Raw genomic sequence first — 16,406 nt, forward strand, 5'->3', positions numbered from 1 at the left:
TTTCTTAAAAGTCTCAAACTTTTCTCAGTCTCACTTTAAAAGTATTTAATGACATTAATACCTAGTGAGTTCAAAGGTTTTGAAACTTTTCAGAAGTAGTTTTTGGATTTGTTTTTTTAAGCTGATGACCAGAGTACCCTTTTAATTGTATTAAATGCTAGTTAATTGTTTCCTGGAGGTACATACTTTAAATTTTCCACTAGATTGTTTTTTTTAGCAAATTGCTTTTAGCAGTGATCAGAGGAAGATTATATTGTTTTTGATAAATTCTTGTGACTTTTTTCCACGTGTTTGAAAACATGTTGGATGTTTCATGTTTGGAAAGCGTCATGTTTCACATTTTCAATGACTGGGGTGATTCTGGTATTTTAAAGGCTCTTGACCTGGCGTCCCTCTTCTGGAGAAACCGTTCCCCCACCTCCATCTCCTGTAAGTGAAAAACAGCTGGTAAGTTTTCATAAACAAGGCATATTTCAAATTGTTTTTTAATTTTTTTTTAATGTTTTATTTATTTCTGAGAGAGAGAGATGAACAGTGTGAGCAGGGGAGGGAGGGAGAGAGAGACGGAGACACAGAATCTGAAATAGGCTCCAGGCTCTGAGCTGGCTGTCAGCACAGAGCCTGACGTGGGGTTTGAACCCACGAACCATGAGATCATGACCTGAGCCGAAGTTGGATGCTTAACTGACTGAGCCACCCAGGCACCCCTTAAAATAGTTTTTTAGAAGTAATTTTATGATGGGCCAAATTCTTTTATATGAACCCAGGTATAGCATAGCGGCACCTGGGTGATTCAGTCGGTAGCATCCGACTTTGACTCAGGTCACGATCTGTCATTCTCTGTGCTGACAGCTCGGAGCCTGGAGCCTACCTCAGATTCTGTGTCTCCCTCTCACTCTGTCTCACTTGTGCTCGGTCGGTCTCCCTAAAATATTTAAAAAAATTTTTTTAATTAAAAAAAAATTAAAAGGGGGGAGAGGGGATGGGCATGGAGGAGGACACTTGTGGGGATGAGCACTGAGTGTTATGTGGAAACTAATTTGACAATAAACTATTTGTAAAAAAAAAAAAAAAATTAAAAGGTGCATTAGTGACTGGGTAGAATTCTTAGGTTAAATTTCACAATGGGGAATTTCCCATTTGGCCAAAATTTATTTCTGTAAGCGCCATAAAGGAAGTATTTTAAATTATTTTATAATACAGGTGGTCTGAAACATAGAGTAAAATGATGTCAAGATTTTAAAAGGCGGGTATGAGATTATGTTAAGGATTTGCATGCCAGGCTAAAGATATTACTGGATATTTATTTTAAACTTTTAATTTGGGTACAGTGTGATCTAAGAGAAGTATTACAAAAACAGTAAAAGAATTCTTCTATACGGCTCACCCAGTATATTTGTTTCCTAGCCATGCCACAAGAAATTACCACAAACTTGGTGGTTTAAAACAACAGAAATTTGTTGTCTTGCAGTTGAGAAGGCCAAAGGCCCAAAATTAAGGCATCAGGAGGGCCACGTTCCCTCTCGAGGCTTAAGGAAGAGCCTTCTTTGCCTTTTCCAGCTTCTGGTGGCTGTTGGCAGCCTTAGCGTCGAGTGACTTGCACAGGCCTCACCCCACCCCTGCCCAACCTGTACATGGCTGTGTAGCGTCAGAGCTGCGTGTGTCCTGTCTGCGCTTTCTCTTGTAAAGACATGAGCCGTCTCTTACGTCTGTAAGAGAACATAGAAGCCATCTTCTCTCAAGATCTTTAACTTCATTACATCTTTACAGACCCTGTTTCCAAGTAACCTTCATAAGGACCAGAGGTAACAACTTGAATACTCGTTTTTGGAGCTACTGTTTGTTCAGCCTAGTGCAGTTCATCCTCTGGCACCAAAAACTAATGTTCATCTTTCAGGCCAAGTATATTCACCCCTCCCAGAATTCCCCAAAGTTTATCTCATTATGGCATCAATAAGTCCAAAGTCTGTTCTAAACCTCCTATCAGAAGTCCCAAACCTCATCATCACCGCCATCTAGATCAGGCGTGTGGTCTCTTCTGGGGCATCGTCTCCCCCCGTCGGCAGACCTGTACACAGATTACCTGCTTGTAAAGTGCAGGGGAGGGACAGGCATAGGACAGACAATCTTGTCCCCACAGGGAGAGATTGGAAGGCCTAATGGGTAGCTGGCCCTAACAAGCAGGTTGAAAACCCAGCAGGGCAAACTCCATGGAGTTTCAAGGCCTGAGGAGAGTTCTCTGCCCTGATGCTCTGCCCCCTGGGCCCGTGGTTCCTCCTGTGGCAGGTCTCCTCTCCAAGTCGCCGTCTCCACGGTTAGCACGTGTGCGCAGCAGCGCCGCTCCGTCAGCCCGTTCCTGCCTGCGGAATCCCAGAGGGCTAATGACCTGCCTCCATTTTCTCCCCAGCCCCGTCCGGTGCTGGTCCTGGCGCGGCGCTCTTACAGCCCCTCTTGGTCTCTGGTGTGTGTCAGGGGGTTTATTCACGGATCCTCTGTGCATGACTTTCTCTCTCTCCTTGGCTTCTGCTGAGATGTTTGATCGGATCCATTGGATCCACACACCTAATCTCTTTCAACAAAAAGTTGTCTAGCTATCAGAAATGCTTTCATAACAATGAATTTTCCAATTTTAGCATCCTTTGCGATCTGGATAGGCCAAGATCCTCCCAAATTGTCAAGTGCTAGTTCCTTTTTAGTTACTAATTTCCTCCTCAGTGTTCTCTCTGTATCGTCACATTTTTCTATAAACACCAAGGAGAAGCCAGGTCGCATCTTCAGCCTTTTCCTTGAAAATATCCTCAGCTAAATATCCAAGTTCATCACTTACAAGCTCTGCTTTCCACCCAGTAGTACAAGTAGTACAATACAATTTAGGTAAGTTTTCTGCTACTTTGTAACAAGTACAGAAAACCTGGGATTGGTAACCTGTTCTGCGACTGTTACACAAGATGGGCAAACGTTTCTAATAAATTTTAACTTGATAAGCGAGCAGTGTGTTGCAATAGGAGTAGTACGTGACGCCAAGCATCTCATGATCACAACTGAGCCGCTGGTTCTTGAAAAGTGCTTTGGATTACAAGCATGTTTCCAGAATGAATTATGGTCACAAACCAAGATTTTACTATTACCTTTCTTCCATTATCCAGTAACATGTTCCCGATTTCCTTCTGTGATCTCACGAGAAGCACTTTTAACATTCGTATTTCTGTCAACACTCTATTCATGACCATATATGTATTCTTTAGGATGACAGATTTCTCAGTCATGCATTTTACCTCCTCCTCCATTCTCACCAGAATTGCATTTAATGTCCATATTGCTACTGACAATATGGGCTTCGAGGCAATGTAGGCTTTTTCTGCCATATGCCCCAAAACTCTCCTAGCTTCTACCATTACCCAGTTCTAAAGTCACTTCCATATTTTTAGGTATTTGCTATCGCAGCACCCCACTTCATGGTACCAAATCTTTGTCAGTCAGTATTGTACCAGTGACGTGGGACCAGCGGGAAATATCTGTCTGTCTGTACGTGTGTATGTATTCGTGTGTGTATGATGTATGCACATGCATAGCTACAGTTTTTTAATTTAAATTTCACAGAATTGGCTATGCAGTTATTGGGGCCGGTCATGTGAAGTCTGTAGGGCAGGCCGGAAATCCTGGGCAGAGCTGCTGCTTCAGGGAAACCTGGTAGCCTTTCTGCTGATCACAGGAGGCTCCAGCCACGTTTCTGAGGATGATCTTTACTCAAGTCACCTGGCTGTAGATGTTCTCCGCGTCTGTGCAGCACTTTACAGCAGCCCTCGTGTTACTCACTGGGGACTCCGGCCTGGCAGCTGCACACGAACCTTACATGACACGAGTTTCTCCAGGTGTCCTCATTTCACTACGTTTGCTTTATCATTTCCTCCCTTCCTCCCTCCTTTTTGCCTCACCCACTGCACCCTAGAGACTCTCTGAGTTCTTTGAAAAGATGTCCTTTCATCCCTAAATTCCTTAGTGTTTTTCCTTAAAAACAAAACAAAACAAAAAACTTACATAACCACAGTGCAGTTAACAAAATCAGGAAATTACCATTGGAACAGTACTATTCTCTAATCTGGTTTTATTCAGTTTTTTAAAATGTTATTTATTTTTGAGAAATAGAGCACAAGCAGGGGAGGGTCGAGAGAGAGGGAGACACAGAATCTGAAACCGGCTCCAGTCTCTGAGCTGTCAGCACAGAGCCCGACGCGGGGCTTGAACTCATGAACCGTGAGATCATGACCTGAGCCAGAGTCGGCTGCTCAACCCTTTGAACCACCCAGGAGCCCCACGGCCTCAGCGGCAGCATATTAGTGTCCATTGGTCAGTTTGTCCCCCACGACTTTTAAATGTCTTATCTAGCAGTCAGCGACTAAACCTTAGACTTCACAGTAAAGTACTGCTGTGCGTGTGTGAGTGCTCAGCTGCTTCGGGGCTCCCCGGGGTGGGGGCGAGGCATGAGCCGCTGGCGCCCTGGGGACCAGCTCACCCTCTCTGTGGCTTGTCTTCAGAGCTGCTGCTGCTGCCATCACTTCCCAGATAGACCAGCCCTTGCACCCTGCTCTCCTTTCTTTCTCTTCTCTCTACAGCTTACAGTTTGCCAAGAAATTATGGTATTTTCCTCATACCATTCTCAACTGAGTATATCTGGCTGTGCACTGAAGGAATCCTTTGTATTTATTTTTGTTTTTCTCATTAAACTTGTTTTTAATGGGTCTCAAAATTCGGTGACAGATTTTGGTCAAGCTGTTTCCATTAAAAAGTAGTGATTTTAAAAACTAATAACTTAGAACTGCCACACACAAAAAACAAATGGTCCACAAAACATTCTGAAGGTTTTATGATGCATTGTTCCCATTAACCAGTCTTTTACTGTTAAACTTAAAAGGTCAGTTGACACATGGGGCGCCTGGGTGGCTTAGTTGGTTAAGTGTCCGACTTTCGCTTAGGTCATGATCTCGCGGTTCGTGGGTTCGAGCCCCGCGTCGGGCTCTGTGCTGACTGTCAGCTCGGAGCCTGGAGCCTGGAGTCTGTATCTCCCTCTGTCTCTGACCCTCCCCTGTTCACACTGTCTCTCTCTCTCTCTCTCTCTCTCTCCTAGAAATAAATAAAAAATATTTAAAAAAAAAAAAAAAAAGGTCAGTTGACACAAACATCTCTGAGACGTTCTTCCACCACTGATGAAGACTGGGGTGGCGTTGGGCCTCTGGGGGGCTCAGGCAGTTAAGTGTCCGACTTCGGCTCAGGTCATGATGTCATGATTCATGAGTTTGAGCCCCGCATCAGGTTCTGTGCTGACAGCTCAGGCCCTAGAGCCGGCTTCGGATTCTGTGTCTCCCTCTCCCTGTGCCCCTCCCCCGTCACACTCTGTCTGTCTCAAAAATAAACATTTAAAAAAAAGATTGGGGGGGTGTTGTTGGGAATAATGCTCGTTTAGCCTGCTGAGCTTCCTGGGCACCATTGCCGCCCCAGCCACCTTCTTGCCCACTGCTTTGATGATGACCCACAGCAGCTGTCTGTCTCCTCTCCCAGAAGAGCACAGTCAGAGGTGCTCTAGACACACATAGTCTTCCAGGAACAATATCAACGATGGCAGCACCCCCAGATTTCAGGAACTTAGGGCCGTCCTCCAACTTTTCCCCAGAACAGTGATCAGTGGTCTTCATGCAGCTCAGCAAACTTGCAAGCAGTATGAGCGCGTGACAGTCCCGACACAGATGCATCTCCAGCACTGATTTGGTGAAGGACTACTTTTTCAAAATTAAAAACAGAAAAATACCCAGTTATTGTAAAAAAAAAAAAAAAAAAAAGTTACAAAGAAAGTAGGGTAAAAAAAATGCAAGGGCCTTTTTATATTCCACCCTTCCACGGCAACTCCAGGGTATAATACTCTGGTGTATGTCCTTCTAGCTCTTTTCTATACATTTGTATGTATAGTATATAAATTTATATATAGTTTTTTCAAACAATGAAATTTTATTTGGAGATTGATATATTTGGGCTATCTAAGAGCTGTCTCCACTTCAGTACATAGAGATTTCTTTCATAGGAGCTCCTCCTCTTCCATTAAACAGGCCTTTTTAAAGGGAAAGGTGTGGGCATATTTCTGGTGCACAGCTGTTCTAAAATGTGCAAAGACTACCAAAAAGTCATCTTTATTTACATTGGTTGAACAGAAAAATTGAGAACGCAGTATGCCTAACATCAAAAAATTGATACAAAGGGGAATTTTTAAATTCCCAATACTGTGACCTAGCTTTTGTGCACATTTAGTTTTCTAGGTGGAAGCTTTTCAGAGATCATGAGAATGTTCAAAAGAGCCAGTGACCCAAAAAATTCAAACCCAGTGCTTTCACTTATATTCAGTAAGACAATACATTTTTTATTCTATCAACTTACTAATTTACCCCTTAAAATACACTTACTAAAATGTACAAACTGGGGTGCCTGGGTGGCTCGGTTGAGCATCTGACCCTTGGTTTCGGCTCAGGTCATGATCCAGGGTTGTGGAATCATGCCCTGCACTGGGCTCCGTGCTCCACGCGGAGCCTGCAGATCTCTCTCCCCCTCGGCCCCTCTCCTCCATGTGCACGTGCTTTCTCTCTCTCAAGAAAAAATGACAAGTTAAAAAGAGACAGTTGTTTTTAATAATAAATTTTAAACACTGAACGTTCCTTTACAGGATTTATAAATTTGGAAGTGTTGCTGTATGCATTCTTCCATTTAAGTTTTTCTGTTAATGTTTGTTTATTTTGAGAAAGAGTGCAAACGGGAAGGGCAGAGAGAGAGGAAGGGTGAGAGTTCTAAGCGGGCTGCACGCTGCCAGCATGGAGCCCTGGGGCTTGATTCCAGAACCCGTGAGATCACGATCTGAGCTGAAGTTGGATGCTTAACCAGCTGAGCCACCCAGGTGCCCCACTTCCATTTAAGTTTTTACTTAAAAGTGTATTATAGGCCATTATGGTCAAAGGAATTACCCAGTGACTCTACTAGATCTATGGAATTATTATTAAAGGCCTCTTATTTGTTTTATGCTTATGAAAAATACAAAGATGAGTAAGAAGAATTAGAACAATAATAATATGGCTTTAGATTTGTGTAGCACTTCACTGTTTAAAAAATATTTTTACATTTGATCCTTTTAGAAATTTTTTGAACCCGATTTGGTACATTATCCCCATTTTATACGGAACAGCAAATGAAAAATCATAAACCGATATTTTAAATCTTAAGTTAAAATACTATTTTGATTAGCACTCTTTCTTGGGAATGCAGGCCCCTGTCTTCCTTTCAGAAACCCAGGTGAGTTCTCTTCCAGCTAAAATTGTTGGGTCAGAATTCTCAGTTCTAGAATAGTAATGACAGCTATTGTATATTGTCTGATACTGTGCTGCTACTTTGCATTTATTTTCCTAATAACCTACAAGGAAAGGTCCTCTCCATTTTCAGATCAGAAAACTCTAGCTCAGGAGTGTTTGTTGCTTTTCCAAGGGTCTACCTAATGCTGGAGCCAAAGTCTGGTGTTGACTTGAACGTAGAGCTTCTGTCGTGACACCACACTCCTAGTCAGTCACCTTCTCACTGATACTTCTGGTTGCCAGTTTCTTGGATGATGGAGCATCTTTCCCTGACTCATCCCTACAAAGCTTTCCTGAGCTCCACCTACACTGAGCTCACGGAAACCTATCCCACGTCTGGCACATAAGTGCTCTGTTTAGATTGCATGAAGATTCACGCACCTGGTTAGTTTTTCCACACAATGAAGCTTAGCATTTTTGTCAGTGCTTTTGGGTGGTACCAGACCTGAGACCAGTGAGGGTCAGAAAGGAAGCTTTTCTCTTAAAGGCTCTGTGCTCTTATCTGTGCATAGGTAACTTTAAATAATTTCCCCATGTGTCTGTAATCACTGTGTAGAATGTCCTTTTCATGGTGACCCATGTAATTGTTTGCAAAACAGCATACTAGAAACTGTTTTCATCCTTAAGATTTGTTGTACTTACAATGAATTTTTTATTTTGTTAGGATACGATATCACAGAAATCTGTAGATATTCACGATTCTATTCAACCAAGATCTGCCGATAATAGACAGCAAGCACCATTGGCTTCTGTCTCTGCTGTGAACGAAGAAGTCAGCAAAATTAAACACACAGCAAGTGAGTTATTTCTCCTAACAAAATTAGTATGTTTTGTTTTATGTAGGAAAGGGATGAAATGTTTGCTTTTTACTTTTGTTATTAACAAATATATACTGTAATTGTGTGGTCACTTTGTTACTGCGTTTGCTCCAAGTTGGACAGTAGCTAACACCTACAGTATCAGCTTTTTCCACAAGTGCTTAATGTTTGTGTTGAGCACCTCTTTTCTCCCCCTTCCCACCTGCACGTTAGCCCCATGTTCTTGCTGCAAAAAGCAGGGCCTTGCGGGCCTTTGTCTATAGTGCTTTCCGAGCAGGAGCGCCCAGCTTCCTGAGAAGCCGGCCTTCTTTCCACTCAACTGCCTCACACCATGGCCTCCTCTCACCTTAGTGCTTTTCACAAAGAAGGTTCCCCCTTCTGTTTTTTACAAAATTGATCCAGCTTTGTTTACTGAAGGAAAATTATAACACAAGGAAAAGCTACCTCCCCCCTAGAAGACAACAGGACAGCTATAATTGCTTTTATAAAATGAGGTGAAGTTCACATAAGAAAAGTAACCATTTTAAAGTGAACAATTCAGTACACTCACAAGGTTGTGCGATCACCACCTCTGTCCGCTTCCAAAATGTTGCTATCACCCCACCCGTTAATGCTGTTCCTCCTTACCCTCCCCTTCGCTAGCCCCTAGTAACCACTAATTTGCTTTCTCTGTCTATAGATTTGCTATATTTCATATAAATGGAATCATGCAATATATGAACTTTTATGTCTATCGTTTATTTAGCATAATGTTTTTAAGGTCTACCCACATGGTAAAATTGATCAGTGATTGATACTTCTTTATGACCAGTTGTCAGTTGTTTGGAAATGTATCACATTTTGTTTATCCAGTCATTTGCTGATGGCTATTTGGGTTTGTTCTGCCTTTTGGTTAGCATAATGTTGCTGTGAATGTGCGTGTACAATATAACTTGAGTTCCTGTTTTTAATTACATTGGCTAGACACCTAGGAGTGGAATTTCAGGGTCATATTATAGGATAGTTCTGTGTTTAACTTTGTAGGGAACCACTAAAACGTGTTCCACAGTGGCATTCCAACTAGCAATTACAATTTGTCCACGTCCTCACCAACACTTTTTTTTTTTTTAATGACCATCCTAGTTGGTGTCAAGTGGTACACCCCCCCCCCCCCGTTGTAGATTTGATTTGCATTTCCCTAGTGATTAGTGATGTTAAGCATCTTTTCATGTGCTTATTGCCATTTGTGTGTCTTCTGTAGACAAATACCTATGTCCTTTGCTCTTTTTTTAATTCGATTGTCTTCTTATTGTTGAATTGTAAGTCTGTTACACACTCTGGGTATTGTACCTGTATCACATACATGGTTTGCAAATATTTACTTTCTCCTCTTGTGTAGGTCTTATTTCTTTAATAACATCTGACGCACAAAGTTTTTAACTCAGATGAAGTCCATTTTACCTGTTTTTCCTTGCCCATGCTTTTGGTGTCATGGGTAAGAATCAGTTGCCAGAACTAAGGTCATGAAGGTTTTCCCCAAGGTTTTAAGAGTTTTATGTTTTTAGCCCTTACATTTAAGGTTGTTGAACCATTTTGAGTTAATCTTTTTTTCCAGGGATTCTTTTTTTTTTTTTTTTAAATGAATCCTAGGTTCTTATACTTGTTCTTGGGAGAAGACAGAGCTTCTGGTTTCAGTCACCGTGTTTTGCTAACTTCTTAAAGGGGGAGAGGGAGGTGGGTAGTGGTGAGTGGCTGATTTTCATTTTTTATTCGTGTTCTATGGAGAAGAGTATGTCTCATACAGGAATCCATGACAGCTGTAGTGTGCACTGGAACATGACGTAAGGACAGAATAGTGAATGGCTTTTCTCTGTCTCTCAGCCCCAAGACTGATTTAAATATACTTAGCTCTGTAAAAGAAGGATGTGGTCATCACACTTTAGAAAGTTTTCACGTGGCTAATCTGGGTATGTACACCTTTAACTGGAGCTGTGTGCTGCTCCCCACACTATGAGCTGAGGGCCCAGGCTTGTTTCCTGCTGTCAGATGTCCTGTCCTCTCTCCGCTTGAAGTTCTTTAGGAAAAGTTCACCATGGAATTGTTGATTCAGAATAGGTGGAGCTAGAGGGAGAACAGATGGCCACCATGTCCCCATGGGCCCTTTCACGTAGTGGACAAGTGGCGGTACCTCTGTTCAATGAAGAGAGACCACCTGTTGTGAAAGAATCACAACACACACCTGAGTACTTCACCCTGTCCAAAGGGCAGCATCTCGTTCTTTCTGCTCCCCCCGCCCCCCCATCTAGTGTCGGCTCAGTGCTTGCTGCCCCTCATAGTCTTGTTTAGCTTTGGTGAACCAGCGAAATGGTCACCTAATATAACCCTGGCAGTGCCAGTCAGCCCTGCAAACACGCTGCCAGCCACTGCTAGTGAGTCTGAAGTTAAGATCCAGAGCCTCCAAGGACACCAGAGAGAGGGAGGGGCCTCACCCATTTGATCAGAGTGGAGCCTCGTCCGCCATACTGTCATCCTGCTGACGGCTCAAAAAGGATTTTGTAATAAAAGCAAAAGTGGACACTGAAGGATTTTAAGTCTGTGATGCTGAACGATCGCCCTGAGTGATTTACAGGCCGCTCGCCTTGGCCAGTCATCTGCCTCCTGGAAAGCTCACTGGAAGAGCTGCCCTTGACATTCCAGGGTTGAGGTCCGGCCTTCGGCTGTCCTTGGAGCCAGTGTCCGTGCTGCCACGCTCTTGCAGCATCTCAGTAGTTGAGTCCTCTTTTCTAACCTTGTGCTTTTGCATTTGCTTAATTGGGATGGTCAGTGAAAAGGGAAATTCTTCTTGGAATGTGACCTTATAGGCTGTGGATTGTCAGAAACAGTGTTTTGTCTTGTTGAGCAAATTCGTCCGGCTAGAGGAACGTTGCTATGTTTCATCTCACCTGTGGAGAGCATTTTGTGATCACGCACTTGGCATAACTTTTTTAGACTTCTTTGCTTGTGGATCCATTTGAACATCTAAGGTCCTTTTAGCTCCATCTTCTAACGTGGCTCCCAATAAAACATGTGCTCTGGTTAGCCTGCAGTATTTGCCCCGTTTAGCAGAATTTGTGGCTGCCCCTCCTTCCTTTCTCACGGATCTGGTTCCTGTTGTTTTCTTTTGGTGCAGTTTTATATGTTACCTGTATTCAAAGGTCACATTTGAGTCCCAGTATGTGCTATTAGTGGTTTAGCTTTTAATGCATTTGTTGCATTTTATTAAAGAATAACTTAAATCTTCTTAAAGTTGTAGTGGGACCTTTTTGGACATAATTTACTGTTCTAAGTCATTGAGAATATTTTTACTTAAAAAATTAATTTTCCAAGGCTTTTCTAAAAATTGGTGAGACTTACTGAGTGGTGCTTATGTGTAGTATGTACTCAGTGTGATGTGTGCAAGTAACCTTCATTCATATGAATGTTTCCTTAAGCATTGTAATGTCATAGAAATTATAAAGGATTCAAAATAATTTTTGTTTGCATGTGCATTGGGGTGGGTTTCCTCACAGAATTTCCAGAACAAAAATTGTTTGCTGCCCTGTTGATTAAATGTGTTGTGCAGCTGGAACTCATCCAGACTATCGACAACATTGTGTTCTTCCCGGCCACAAGTAAGAAGGAAGACGCCGAAAACCTAGCTGCAGCCCAGGTACGGACGTGTGAGGGCAGCTGCTTTCATGCTGAGTAGGAGGTTGGCTTTCACAGTCTGGGCCGCAGAGCAAAAGTCAAACTAGAGATTTGATTTCGGGGCTCTTCATCATAGAAATGTCATTTGAAACCTGGGGACTGAACCGTTTCCTCCAGGCAGGAAGTGCGGACAGGGCTGCGGGGAGGGTCGGGCCCTGAGCGGTTAGAGCTCCTGGTGATGAGGCAGCTGGTAAGGAGCCCGAGAACAAGAACCCATGAGGCAAGGGCAGAGCAAGAGACAGTGGCGTCTCAGAAGCCAAATGAAGAAAAAAAACTTTTAAGAAGCGCATGATCATCTCTGTTAGATGCTCAGTGGGTAAAGTAATGAAATACTACTTTAAAAAAATATAGTAGTATTTCATCTGAGAGTTACTTACCTTCAAGCAATTTGGTGGAGTCCAGTGACCTTGACGTTGTGCTTAATTTTAATTGTTGATGTTGAGGACAAAAGCATTATATTGAAATGGGTACCAGAGAAGAGAGGAGTTGCAGGCAGCAAATATTAATAATTCTGTCAAATTTTGCTGTAAAGGGTACAGAGAAATAGGATAATTGCTGGACAAGAAGGAGGAGAAAGGGTTTGCTTTGTTTTTGTCTTTAAGATGGGCAGTATTGCAGCATTTTCACTGATGAGAATTCTTCAGGGAAGAGAGAAAACCTAATTCAAAAGATGGCGAGAGGGACAGTTGGAGTCTTTTTGAGTGAATGGGGTGGCATCTAGGGCCAGTCCCCGCAGGGTCAGAAGCACAGGCAGTGGGTGCATTATGACAGGAAAGCAAGCAAAGTATGTGGTTCTTAACACGGGAAGGTTGGTCTGTTTGCCAGTGGGAGTTTGTGAGGGGCTCTTCCGACAGCTTCTGGTTTCTCACGGAGAGAAAAATCCTCTACGAAACGACGCTGGGAAGAGAATTTCAGACACCTGAGAAGTGAAAACATGAGTTAATCATCTAGAGAGTGGACGTGGGCAGTGCAGGGTTGCTGGGCACCACCCAGCGCTCACTGGATTTAAAATCAGTCTGTTTTCTCCCATCATGTTTGTTGTGTGGGTGTAGACGTGGAGTAGGCAGTTTTGCCGGCCAATTAATCTAAAAAGAGTGAGGGATTATGCAAGAGAATAATTCTGACCGCAGTCCCGGGAATCCAGACCGGTGAAGACAAGTGAGGGCCTGAGGAGGGTCCGCAGGCGCGGAGCTCGTGGAGTCGGGAATTAGGAGGAATTGGAAGGGTGGGAGGGGGTGCTCGGTGGCTGGGACGCGTGGAGGAATAAAGGTCCTGGAAGTGTAGTAACAAAGTTTGGACCTTTTCCTATTTTCTCTTGCGGTAGAAAAGATTAAGGTCTGTGGCTTGCTTCTAAAGCTGATCTGTGGCGAAGCACTGAGTTCTGAATTTACTAAATTTTGTGACTCTGTGTATGTGTGCGTGCTGTGGTGGTTTGTTTTCCAAAGAGAGATGCCGTGGACTTTGATGTTCGAGTTGATACTCAAGACCAAGGAATGTACCGCTTTTTAACATCACAACAACTTTTTAAGCTACTGGACTGCTTATTAGAGTCGCATAGATTTGCAAAAGCATTTAATTCCAACAACGAACAGAGGACTGCTCTGTGGAAAGCAGGTAAGCTGTGCAGGCGTCACATTTAGTGTTCACCATTAATGCTTGTGCACCGGGGCGGCCTGTGTGTCTCAGGATTCGTGGTTTGTATGCTTCGGGTCTGTGGCTTTCCCTGTATGGACTTTCTACCTTAACAGTAATAATTGGAAGGCAGTCCCATTGCCAGAATCGATAGCAAGGCCTTTGTCTGATCTACAATAAGCCATCTATCTGCTGGGGGAGGTTTGTTTCCCCGTGTAATCAACTCATTTGATTTGACCATTTTTTCATCTTGTTCTCCCAGTGTGGGCCGTCCCGTTGATACTGTCAGGACACTAAAAGCTGCCGTTTTATGAGAAAAAGTGTATGACGGTCCTGACCGTGAAATCATCTTGCATATGTATTCTGATGACTTCTTCATACTTACCTGGGAGTGGCCACCCCTCAGAATGGAAGTGAATGTTTGGGGGGGGGGGGGAGTGCATATTTATTTTTGAATAAGTTGGAATATTTAAATAAAACAGCTTTATAATAATTATATTGACATTTAATTTTTTTTATTAAGAAATAGTTCCTAGGTGCCTACTAGGTACAAAACAGTGCTAGAAGGGTGAGAGGCAGCAGAATATGCAGAAAAAAATGTGTTTACTGAACATCAAACTCTCTGAAATAGTGTTGGGTACTTTACATGTGCATATTTAATCTGAAATAATTGTTTAATTCCTAGTTGAGCTCGTGGCTTTGTTCATCCCCGTCCCTTTTCAGCCTGACTTCTGGAAAGAGTAGTCTGTACTTCTCTTTCCCCTTTATTCAGCCAAAGGTGGCTCCCCCTGCGCTGGGAGTGCCCCCGCCAGAGCCACCCGGCTCCGTGTGCACTCGCCGTGGGCCCTCACACTGCCGGCGGCCTCAGAAAGCCGTCTCCCTGCCGAGGGGTCCGGCCTGTTCACCCAGGAGGCCTGGCGCAGGCTGGCGTGGCGGGAGCTGGGCAGGGCGGCTTCGTTTGAAGGGAACAGTTCCCAGCCCAAACGTCGTTTTGTGTTTCCTGTCCCCAGCTTGAGAGAGGAGGAAATTTTCAGCGTAGAAATCGCAGGGTCTGTTCTTGCAGGGTCTCCAGGCCAAGTTGGCCTCCCTCGCAGTCTTGGGGTGTGAGTCCCCTCAGACTCTGTGCCGCCTCAGGGGCCCCGCGGTCCTGCGCTCAGGCTGCTGCGGCCTGGGTGGCTCTGCTTTGTAAGCAGCAGGTGCCACAGCTGAGTGGCACAAGTTGTGCCTTTGCAGGAGGCTCTTATGCCCCTTTCTGGAAGGATGCCTCCCCGAGTTAATCCTCGAAATTCCCTTTTCTGCAGGTTTCAAAGGCAAATCCAAACCTAACCTCCTGAAGCAGGAGACGAGCAGCCTGGCCTGTGGGCTGCGCATTCTCTTCCGCATGTACATGGACGAGAGCCGGGTCAGTGCCTGGGAGGAGGTCCAGCAAAGGCTTCTAACGTAAGACTCTTGGTCGCGTTTCTGTCTTTGATTCACGTGGCTGCGCGGCACAGGGTAGGAAGGGACCGCGAGGTGTGCGCGGGGCCGAGCCCACAGCCCCGCCCGCCGCAGGGCCGCGGACACGGAGCGTCGGGAAGAGGTGGTGGAAGTTCAGCACAGTCTCCTAGATGAATGTACGTGTGCACAGCTGGGGACATGAGCAAATCATGCCTGTGCGGCTGCTGCTGCAGGACAAAGACGAAGTCAGCTGGCACTTACCCGACCGAGGCACCCAGGCGCCCCTTCCTAAAACTTGGTAGTTTTTAGGCGTTTTTGTGCCACAGGTAACTCCATTTTTACAAATTGATCATTCGTAAAAGTGAAAACCTGCCTGCCTGCGTTTAGCTAAAAAAAAAAAGGTTTTCTTACTGATGCTTTAAGATTCTGTCCTTTAATTTTAAACGCATGCTAAGAATGAATCCTGTCATTCAGAAAGAATGCTGTCTCCCGCATACTTCTGTGTGTTCTCCGGGAATAGATGTTCCCGGAGATCAATTAAATACATTTTAGAATTTTAAGAGATGACTTAATCCCTATTTGCCCTTTTTACTGACGAGACTCCTAAGGCCCAGAAGTATCTACAACCTTCACAGTGAGTAAAGGGAAGAGCCACCCCAAACTTCAGCCCAGGTTTCTTGATGCCAGGCTTGGGCATGTGCTGCTGCACAGGGGCTCTGAAATCCAGTGAGACTTTGAGAAAAATGTGAGCTTCCTGATAAATTGCAGTGGCTTCTTATAATGTCTAGTTTTCTTCCTAATTTCAAGAGCACACATTTATGTTGTCCCTCTAGTTAACGTAAGCAGACGGAACCTAACCAGTTCGTAACAGTAAGGTCCCTCCCCGCCTCGTCCCAGCTGGTCCCGCTCTGAACGCCCACCGCGGCAGGGGTGTCATGTAAGCGCCTGTAAAATGAGCCTTTTCTGTTACAGTGTCTGCAGCGAAGCCCTAAGTTACTTCCTGACTCTCACGTCAGAAAGTCACCGGGAAGCCTGGACTAACTTACTGCTTCTGTTTCTAACTAAGGTTCTAAAGATAAGTGACACCAGGGTAAGTACGAGGCATTTTTTCCAGCCTGAGCAGCATCACACTCCCGCGGGGGGCAGGGCGGGTTGTGGACCCACCGCTCAGAGGTAGATTGAGCAACGCCCCGGCCGCAGTGCTGCTCGGTCCTGGGCCGCTGCGGCCCCTCTACTCACTGCCCCTTCGTTCTTCTTCCTCCGCACCCTGCTCTGTTCTCTAATTTGTGATTTCATAGCGGATTCGGTGAAGAAGGAATCAGAATCCTTTAGGACTCTGACAAGCCACTGGCTCCCCCACACTGTGCAGTTTCCATCCTGAAAACTGCTGTCCTGCCCCTACCCGAGACCCTTCCGGGCGCCAGGCCTGTGC

At 44.5% G+C, this 16,406-nt stretch overlaps 1 protein-coding gene across 3 annotated transcripts in view; it reads left to right on the plus strand.

Moving 5' to 3' along the window:
* ARFGEF1 (ADP ribosylation factor guanine nucleotide exchange factor 1) overlaps window positions 1-16,406 on the plus strand; it is a 152,325-nt gene that overhangs the window by 133,384 nt on the left and 2,535 nt on the right. Inside the window, exons 33-38 of one of the 3 annotated variants that reach the window (XM_039246951.1) lie at window positions 375-447; window positions 8,047-8,179; window positions 11,728-11,867; window positions 13,351-13,519; window positions 14,839-14,977; window positions 15,947-16,064. In XM_039246951.1, coding sequence (XP_039102882.1) covers window positions 375-447; window positions 8,047-8,179; window positions 11,728-11,867; window positions 13,351-13,519; window positions 14,839-14,977; window positions 15,947-16,064 — 772 coding nt within the window. Of the gene's footprint in view, window positions 1-374; window positions 448-8,046; window positions 8,180-11,727; window positions 11,868-13,350; window positions 13,520-13,799; window positions 13,943-14,838; window positions 14,978-15,946; window positions 16,065-16,406 lie in introns of those variants that run through there. The other 2 variants (XM_039246952.1, XM_039246953.1) reach the window with 2 other exon arrangements.

The sequence above is a fragment of the Hyaena hyaena genome, unplaced genomic scaffold, assembly GCF_003009895.1.
Source record: "Hyaena hyaena isolate Hyena2069 unplaced genomic scaffold, ASM300989v1 scaffold_287, whole genome shotgun sequence".
NCBI classification, from domain to species: domain Eukaryota; kingdom Metazoa; phylum Chordata; class Mammalia; order Carnivora; family Hyaenidae; genus Hyaena; species Hyaena hyaena.